General features: G+C 29.4%; 1 protein-coding gene across 1 annotated transcript; it reads right to left on the bottom strand.

The window, feature by feature from the left end:
- Positions 1–766: 766 nt before the first annotated feature.
- On the bottom strand, positions 767–9,269 carry LOC115987943 (serine carboxypeptidase-like 40). The gene is made up of 7 exons (XM_031111551.1): positions 8,828–9,269; positions 5,071–5,178; positions 4,671–4,945; positions 3,162–3,422; positions 2,469–2,680; positions 1,355–1,463; positions 767–1,235 (listed from the first exon to the last, which is right to left on the bottom strand). Exons 1-7 carry the CDS (start codon positions 9,201–9,203, stop codon positions 1,077–1,079), a joined length of 1,500 nt encoding a protein of 499 aa, XP_030967411.1. The 5' UTR covers positions 9,204–9,269; the 3' UTR covers positions 767–1,076.
- Positions 9,270–10,217: the final 948 nt, after the last annotated feature.

Here is a 10,217-nt window from a genome sequence, read left to right as displayed (position 1 = left end):
ATAGTTGAATGCTAGGTTGTTTACTAAATGCATGATAAAAAAAATTATTAGAAAATTAAATATTGCACCCAAAAAAAAAAAAAAAAACCTGTACCATTACCAACATGAACATGCCGTTTGTTAGTTTGATACATGAATGATTAAACTGTTAAAGTAAAAAAATAAAAATCACTTTCGTGGTCGTTGTGCTTCTTTCTCGTCTGTCCTAGAAATCAGCGGTAGCACAAAAGAGCTCCCACCGAACAAAGGCAACAATGGGACCCACACTCAATTCTAGAAATGACAGGTCGCAAAGGAAGAAGAGAAAGACAATCCGGTCCCTTAATAATGAGAAACACTTAGGAGAGGAATTTAGAACTCTTTTAAATTCAAGAAAGTTTGGCTTTTAGATTTGCTCGTGTGTGAGCATTTCACCCTCTATTTGTAACAATAATTGGTTTATATAGAGAAAAATATTGGTTAAATAAAGTATCACATCAAGTCAATTTATTGTTTAGACAATTTACAGTCAAGTGAATTAAGTTTTGATCAATTAAACACTTAGAGATAGCAAAATTGTATCAACTTCAAATGATGACATCTCACTCATTTGAAATCCAAATTGAGTCCAATTTTTGTCTATTTTAAAACCTCAAATATTTTTTTGACAATGAAACAACCAGTTTCACTCATAAATTATTTATATATATATAAGACAAAATATATAAGTAAAAGATCACCAACTCATCATTTTTGAACAAATCCAAACTTTGTCATTCTTGAGTAGCTTCAAGCCCAAACTCAACCCTAAAACAGATTTATTTAAACAACCTAATTTTGATATGTTCTACACTAGGATTCACCAACACATTTATGAACCCTAACAGTGATATAATTGTTGGAACAAAAGTGGACCACATATTAAATGATTGAAAAGTAAAAACAAGTTGGGCTTTTGCTCAAAATAGAAACATGCTATTAACTTTTTATTAGGTAAACGCAGATAATCAAAACAAACATAGTTGGCACTACAAAGGCAAAGGAACCAACTTAGCTAGAGCCTATGTGGACTTATGAAATGCAGATAAAAAATGAAATTAATTATGTCTACTGATATCAGGAAGTGGTTTGCCTTCAAGGAAGTGTTTGATCAAAGAAAATGCTCTCGCAGGCTGGTAGCTTGGCACTTGATGTCCTGCTTCTCTTACAGTCGCAAATGTTAGGTCTCCCTCATACACTTGTGTATAGCCACCAACCTGTGACAACAACAAAAAAAAGTTATCTTCACTATTGAATAAAGGATGTTAGAATATTTTGAGCTTTGGAAGCAAAAACATGTATTGAAATATTCAAGTTAAACAGAACTATGCAATACCTGATCTTTAGTGAGGAACCAAGGATGCCATGCAGTCTTTATAGGAAGCTTCATTTTGTTTATAGAGTATTTTGTTGAAGTAACAGGAACCCTTCCATCAATATCACCACTGCATTTCATCCAATAAAGACTCATTTGAGATTTGTATATATACTTTGATTATCATATATTGATCAGAATATATAAGGATGCCAAGATATGATCCACAAGTCTTAAAAAGCCAGTGAAATCATCGATAACTTCTTTGTTTGTTAACGTGTTAACGTGTGGTAAGCACTAAAATATCCTAGAAATTAAGGTTAACTCTTCAAAACTCCTAGTGATTTTGAAGTTAAGATGACCTGTATTTGGGATTTGATTTCCTCTATATATTGTAGTTTGTGGTCCGTAACCATTTTATAACCAATTAAACCCCAAGTAGTAGTAAGATCTATTGGTTTCAACTTATATATATATATATATATATATATATATATATATCTGAGATAGAAATCATACTCTAACCTACTTTAAGTGTATATATATGAAGTTTTCTCTGAAAATTTGAACCTTGGTCCTTGTTTCCTCCTTTAGGTCTCTTTATTCTAAAGCTTTTACTCTAAATAAAGAGACCTAAAGGAGGTAAATATGTTTGTGCTCAACTCATTAAGCAAATGAAATAGGTTAATTTTTTTCCATTAAGGTGGAGTATTGATCTTAGCAAAGATGAACCATGTATTTGTTTATAAACCAATTAGTAATAATAAAAATAATGCTAAATTACAAATTACAATGATCTAACTTTGACCTGTTTTCACTTCAGTTGTTTTTTTTTTTTTTTTTTCCTCCAAACATTTAACATTAATTTGTTTTTCATTTCGTCATTTTATCTAATTTCATCAAACACCATCATCGGTTTTAATAATATTTTCGCTTTCCAATACGACTTCATTTTGGTGGACATAAAGAATGACAAAATTGAAAATACAAGTTAAATGTCTTTAAAAAAAAAATTAAGATTATTGAATTGGAAACATTTCTAAATTAATTAGAGAGTAACAACAACAAAAAATAAAGGATAATTCCTAATTGTGTCAATATAGAACAACGAAAGATATGACAATAATGCTTTTACCTGAAAATCCACACTCGAAGGCCATTGGCCATGAGCTCCTGCAAATGAGGAATGATGGTTGATGGACTATCAACCCATTTTTGTATGACATTACTACATGGTTCCCAGTCATGTGTGAGTCTAGTAACATTGGCATGTAGGGCTTCTTGAACTTCAGGCCTATTCATATAAGCATATACATAGTACTCGCTGCATGGATCAAATTTAAATATCTGCACCACAAAATAACAGAACAATGTAAATTACATTTTTAAGAGCAAAAAAGTCAGAATAGGATATATTATAAATGACATCTCTTTTAAATAATGAGTGTGTTAAAAGTGCATTTTTAAAACTCAAAATGTTGTTTTGCAACTTCAACTCCTCATAACCTTTTAATAAACGTTCATTTTAAACTTAAAATGCCGTTTCACAAGCTTGTACAAATGCACCCAAGTTTTTTAGACTGATGCAAGATCAATGCTGCATGTAACAACTTCTAAAGCTAAAAGCACATTTGTTGGTTAAAAATTTAAGCACCATTGGATCTTAATTAGAAGCATGTATGCAATGAAGGAAATTTTAAAAATAAAATAAAAAAATTACAAAATTACAAAACTTTTTAAGAACTTGGATTCCTTAATTTATTATATTTTCCCTTCTTGTTTTATTCTTTCTCATTTCAAACTCACTAAAAAAAATTTATCAACTTACAGATGTTTTCTTGGGCTGAGCTGTGAGATTGGAAGAGGAGCACAAGGGAGCATAAATGTTATAGAGATTAATGTAGGAAATATCCTTCGACATTGCTTCACTGGCTGCAATGCACTCATGAGACTTAGTGGAGGCATTGGATGAGAAGTTGCAATAATTTTGTATTTGATACGCATCTCGGTCTGAAACGATTGCATGGGTCTCAAGGTAATCATACATTCCTTGTGTATCTGTTTCATCGTTGATCACTGCATTTCCAATCTGCATTATGAAAACGAAAACATTAAGATATTTGTGTTTTGTAATTCTATAATTACGATGGAAGGAAGATTTGAATCCTAAATACATGTTTCTATTAGAAACATCAAAGATGTTAACCAGTTAAGCTTCAAAATAATTCTAGGCTAACCAATAAACTAATTTTAAAATTATAATACTTACTATATATAAGTAGTTTTAGAATTATGTGGCTTGCTCTACAACTATTTCAAGATTGAGCCTCTTGAGCCGAGAACCCTACCTTTACCTTCATCTCCTCGTTGCTTCACCATTTTTTTTTTTAATTAATTTTTAATCTCTTTTTTTTTTCTTTTTTTTTATTTTTTTATACAATTCAATAGTTGGAAGGATTTGAACCGTGGATATTTCTGTGTAAATTAAACACCAGTCATCCACACATTTTGACCTTTAATCTGTATAATTAAATCATCTATAATTTTCATTTGATAGTATTTATATCTTATAACTATTTTAAGAAATTTCTTTTACAAATGGTAAAAGCTTTAACTTAAGAAATCATGGAGTCAAACTGACTTAAATCTCTTATCCCTACATGTGTAACGAGAATATCCTTATTCTTATGTCAAGGATATCAACATTTTACTTCTAAAAATAGATATCAATATTCTCTTATTTTATTATTAAAAACCTTATAACTTAACTAGTTGGTACCTTCTAGATTTTTGGTGTTTCTAACGAAAATATCCTGGGTTCAAATATCTTTTACCTTATTGTAACTATCAAATTATAAACAACCCAAAAATAAAATTACTCATTTATCCATATGTGAATATATCCGCAGTTCGCTGTGTTTTACAAATTGGTTTAAAAAACAATTTGGAGTTTAAACATCTCAATGATCTTGAATAATGAATATCAGATTTTAAAATTGAAAAAAGAAACTGACAAACCAAACAAACTTTATAAACTGTCAATTCACTTTGTAAATCATTTTAAAGTTTGGAAGTCATGTGATCACCAAAACGAAGTATGTTGTTAATTACAGTCTAATATACTAAGGATGTCTTCCTTCACCATCATGATAATTTTTAAGAATGGAAAGACTAACAAGTAGTGCAACATCTAAGTTTCAGTAAATTCTTCATTTGGAAAAGCTTAAAGATATATAAACACTTTTAGTGTGACATCTAACTAATTGCTTCTCATAGACTATTATCTAAATTACAATTGTATGTGTGTGTTTTGAGAGAGAGAGAAAGAGAGATATACAGTGATTCCTTTGAGGTTGATAATGGTCTTGTTAGCTTTCTCATTATGGAAGAGAATAGTATGAGCAAGTTGAGGAACATAATGCCCGGCATAGCTTTCTCCAGCAACATAAAAATCACGATTCTTGTACTCAGGAAATCTTTTCAGCCAATTCAACAAAAACACATAATTATCTCCAGCAGTTCTTCTATCCCCACTCGTACTATAATCCAATGTTGTGTTGGAATACGAAAATCCTACCCCGGCAGGAGATTCAAGGAACAAAACATTTGCGGCTGAAAAGAAAATTCAAATAAATAAACATTGAAAATCTGTTTTTGGAAAATAATGAGAATTACATTATTAAATTTTGAAAAAAATAATAACCATAAAATAAATGTTATGAGATATATAGCTATACCATTATTCCATGAAAATTTGTTGTCGTAAAGTGTTTTGCCATCACTGTGCACACGAAATGGTCCGAGCTCTTGCATTGCTCCATAAGCAAGAGATGAACAACCAGGACCTATGGAGAAATTAAGCAAGAATAATAATCATCAAATAAGACCATATTATAACTAGGTGGCAGATACTTAAGACGTAGATAACATTTCTTCTCTGTTGACAAATATAATATCGAGTTATAGTATTTAATTTTTACACTTTTATTTTCTATTTAAATGGTATATATGCCAGGGCCTTTAACATCAAAATATAAATGCTAAAGTAATTAATAATACATGTTAGGTTCTAAAAGTTTAGAACAATTGGCAAACTATAAGCACAAATTTGTCTAGATATAGATTCCTAAGTCTATATGTATATTAGACAATGTTCAAAGTGTTGAAAGTCAAAATACAAGAAAAAGGAAGCTGCAGGTTCAAAAATTCGAAACATGCCATGTTCGACTGATTAAGAAGAAGACTCGACCGATCGAGACATAGATCTAAAGAATTTAATTTCGGCCTAATAGCTCATTAAGGCCATTGAGTGATTAGGGTTTCAAATATAATTCTCTTAGTATTTAAAAGAAACTTTAAGGCACGTTTTGTTATAACTTTGGAGGTGCTCTTTTAAGATCTAAAAGGTACTGTGCCTTCTCCTTTCAAAGTCACTACCGGAATTCCATCTACACATTATTAGAACTGGTAGATCCAAAGTCGCTGCTATAACATCATACATAACTAATGATTTAAAGTTTTGAGTGGGATCTCAAAATCATAAACATGAGTATTTGTGTGTGACAAATTTAAATAGAAGAGTCCGTGGATTCAGAGTTGCATGTGGTTGTGTGAATAAGTACTACAAGAGGTAGTTTTAGATTTAGGGAAAAATCTATTGTAAAACTTCCATTCTACCATAGAAAATTTGTTGCCTTGAGGATAGATTAGGTTAAATCCTCCTCAGGTTTTTTTACCTTGAAGCTATTAGTTTCATTGCTTTTCCAGCTAGGTCATCAAATTGCTTGCCTTCTTTACTTTTCCACGCTAAGTAATATGATTGTATGTGTAATCTAAGTATACAAGGGTCTAAATGAACAATACCATAACAAGGCTTCTTCTTATTTTGTGTAGTGTTATATATATGTGTGTGTGTAGTTTTAAGTATTAGTTATAGGCTTCTTTAGGAACAATTGACTATAGTTCAAAGTAAAAGTTTCTTGAGGATGGCAATGCTTTTTATGCAACCACGGCTCCAAGAATTTTTTTTCTTAGGGGTCAATAAAAAGATGAATCTTAAATAAGAGATGAATTTTGTGGTCTACATGATTTTATTCAAATTTTTCCATAGTACTAAGAAGATAATAAAAGACAAATTAAAATTCATTCGGTATATTGCTTCTTCATATAATGAACATACTAATTATGATTGCTAAGATTAAATTTTGGAAATAGTCTATAACTTTAGAATACAATACCACTGTGTACTATTGGCATAATGATCACTTTATAGATGCAAGTTCTTTTTGGGGTGGAGGACAAGGGCCAAGGTTCAAGTTTTTAAGAGAGAGTTTCACACACGTACACAAATTATGTTAGAATGAGATTTCCATATCATATTAGAAAAATAAAAATACTAAAAATATATTAATTATTGTTGTTAAGTGAACTTTAATTATTATTAATTAGAATATTTTTATCAATTAGTTTATGTCTCTAATCTGTCCAATTCCTTTATTTAACAATTGAACCCAACTTTGACAACATACTATTGGTTTTTATAATCCTATTAAGAAAAATATTGTTGTGTTAATATATATATATATATTTTTTTTGTCTTCACTCAATCACTCCTTTGTCTCACACCCCTTGTCTAATTTTATTTACTTATTTATTTTTAGAATCATCTATTGTCTAATTCTTTAATTGTCTTTTAAAGTTAACATTCACTAAATACTGATTGACTAATTGACCCATGCCCTAATCCCCACTTAATGAATAACAAATTTTAAAAAAAAAATTAAAATCTGCCACTCCACTCACATATCTGATCAAAGTACAAATTAATTGTAACTTTATTTAATAATTCAACTCAACTTCGACAACTATTGGTTTTTGTAATTTTATCAAGAAAATTTTTATTGCGTTAACTTTTGTTATTGTCTTCTCTTAATCACTCCCCTATCCCACGCCACTTGTCTAATTTTTTATTTTTTCTTAGAATTATCTACTGTCTAATTGTTTAATTTTCTTTTAATGTTAACATTTACTAAATATTGATTGATTGACTGACCCATGCCCTAATCCCCACTTAACAAATAAAAAAAACACATTCAAATTCAACCACTCCACTTGCAAATTCAATTAAAAGTATAAATTAATTGCAACTTTATTTAACAAGTCAACTCAACTTTGACACTCTTGGTCTTTGTAATTCTATTAAAAAAAAATTGTTGTGTTAACTTTTGTTTTTGTCTTCAACCAATCACTCCCCTATCCCACGCCCCTTATCTTTTTTTTTTCTTTTTTACTTTTTCTTTTTTAAGAATCATCCATTGTTTAATTGTCTTTTATTGTTAATATTTAATGACTACTATTGACTGACCAACCCATGCCTCAATCCCCTTTTAACAAATAGCAATTAAAAGCACATTCAAATTTAGCCACTCCACTCGTAGATTCGATTAAAAGTATAAATTAATTGTAACTTTATTTAACAATTCATCTCAATTTTAACAACTACTGGTCTTTGTAATTCTATTAAGAAAATTTTTATTGTGTTAACTTTTGTTTTTGTCTTCACTAATCACTCTCTTGTCCCACGTCCCTTGTCTAAATTTTTTTTTTCTTAGAATCATCCATTGTCTAATTTTTTTTCAACTGTTTTTTAGTGTTAACGTATACGAACTACTAATTAACTGACTGGCCCATACTCTAATCCCCACTTAACAAATAACAAATTAAAAACACATTCAAATTCAGCCACTCAACTCACAGATTCAATCAAAAGTATAATTTAGTTGTAATTTTATTTAACAATTCAACTTAACTTTGACAACTATTAGTCTTTGTAATTCTGTTAGGAAAATTTTTATTGTGTTAACATTTGTTTTTATCTTCACTCAATCACTCCCCTGTCCTATGCCCCTTGTCTAAATTTTTATTATTATTATTTTTATAATCATCCCTTATCTAATTGTTTAATTGTTTTTTAGTGTTAATATTTACTAACTATTGATTGACTGACTGCCTTATGCCCCAATCCCCACTTAAAAAATAGCAAATAAAAAATACATTCAATTTCAGCCACTCCACTCATAGATTCGATCAAAAACTTTATTTGCAAGATTAGATTATTAAAGTGATCATATTTAAGTTTATTTTAGTTGAATTTGAACTTTAAAAAATTTAGATTTAGAGACTCAAGACGTTCAAATTTTTATTTTTTTAGTTTAGGACGGCGTTCGCGGACCCCTTTTTTGTGAGGAAGGGCAACAAACTAGTTAATAATAAAATATATACTTTCTTTTTTTCTTTTTGTCCTTATCGGTTATCCCTCCCTGTCTATCTCTAAAACTTAAAAGGAAACAAATTAATAAGAAGAAAAGGCACTAAACACATAAACAAAGAACAAAACGAAAAAGAAAAAGAAAAAAGTATTTATACATGTGTTTTCACTATTTGATAGTGACATTAACTGGAAACTGAGATAGGATCAAGTATAGTACTGAATACCTCCATTAAGCCAAAGAAGAAGAGGCAATGAATCCTTAGAATGTTGAGCTTCAACAAAGTAATAATAAAGTGCACGACCAGCTGATTTATCCACTGTGACATAGCCACCATATTGAGAGAAATTCACTTGGGTTTGTCCAGGCAATCTCTCAATCCTATCTTTCTCCTTCAACCCCTCCTGAGGATGAACACTGCTAGTTTCATTGAAATTGTTGATTGCCTCGAAAAAACTCGTGTCGAAGCCAGAACTTTTCTTCAATATGGAATTGTGAAGATAGGCTAGAGTTTGTTCTTGCATTTTTTCATGAGTTTGAGACACAAAGCATGAAAGAATGAGCAAGGATAGAAGAATCCAACAAAAAGGTTTACTTTCCATTGTGTTTGTTTCTCTCCACTTAGACACACACGAGACACAAATATAAGGAAGAGATGAAAGGAAAAAGATAATGGATATGGATCTTAATTAAGCTATAGTTGTTTCTATAATCTAGTAGAAGAAAGATGATTCCAAATGTGTATGTTTCAACTTTTACGGTGAGTACTGTCACTCTCATCCTAGATCGATGTTAGTCATTAGTCAAAGATGCCTAGGAAGAAAAAACAAAAAAGGTTAGTAGAATATGTTTTGTTATATATTAACTACCAATAATGATATAATATACTAATACTAATATTATAATTAATTGTGGGTAAGAATTTTCTACTACTATCCGAGTATTAGGGTTCAAATTAGATATAAATTAAGAATATATTTATTTAATATAATTGAAATAGAACAAAATAGATAGCAAATTTTAGAAAAATAGAAGTAAGTTTAATTATGTCTGAAAGCACATCATGTACAACGAAGTTTTATCACAACCAAAAACTTTAGATTTTAAATTATAAATTTTCTTATAAAATTCTTAAAGTTAACATGCATCAATAATAATTTCATTTAGAGTAAAATATATTTATTAGTAATTTTAATGTACTTATATATACTGCATCACAAGACCAAAGCACGCACATCATACAATTTGTAATTCTTGCATAAAAAAAGCTACATAGCATGTGCACGACTATAAAATCTAATTTTAGGGCTGAAAAAAATAAGTTATGGCAGAATATTAAAATAATTTTAATTAAATAAAAAAATATTTTTAAATTAAAAATAATAATATTAATAAAATCTTAATTGGAACAATATTTTTTTTGACTTCTTGAAACTTTGACAATATATTTCACTTAGAGAAAATTATGCAAATAATTTAATGTGGCCAAATGGTGCACGCACAAATTCATTAAAATCATATGTAAATTGAATAAAATATTTCAATAATATAATTAAAAGTGAACAATAAAATAAATAGCAAAATCAAAGAAAAAAAAATACTTCTAGTTACAAAGT

This window comes from Quercus lobata, chromosome 4 (genome assembly GCF_001633185.2).
Source record: "Quercus lobata isolate SW786 chromosome 4, ValleyOak3.0 Primary Assembly, whole genome shotgun sequence".
NCBI lineage: Eukaryota > Viridiplantae > Streptophyta > Magnoliopsida > Fagales > Fagaceae > Quercus > Quercus lobata.
Note: the sequence above shows the minus strand (reverse complement) of the source record. Positions and strands in the feature narration are given on the sequence as shown.

What these genes read in the sequence shown, in the direction of transcription:
- LOC115987943 (XM_031111551.1), bottom strand. Translation starts at nt 9,203, where the DNA reads ATGGAAAGTAAACCTTTTTGTTGGATTCTTCTATCCTTGCTCATTCTT. An exon ending in TCTTCTTTGGCTTAATGGAG is followed by an intron (nt 5,179 to 8,827) that starts GTATTCAGTACT and finishes ATTTCTCCATAG; the next exon opens with GTCCTGGTTGTTCATCTCTT. An exon ending in CTCAGCCCAAGAAAACATCT is followed by an intron (nt 2,681 to 3,161) that starts GTAAGTTGATAA and finishes TTTGTGGTGCAG; the next exon opens with ATATTTAAATTTGATCCATG.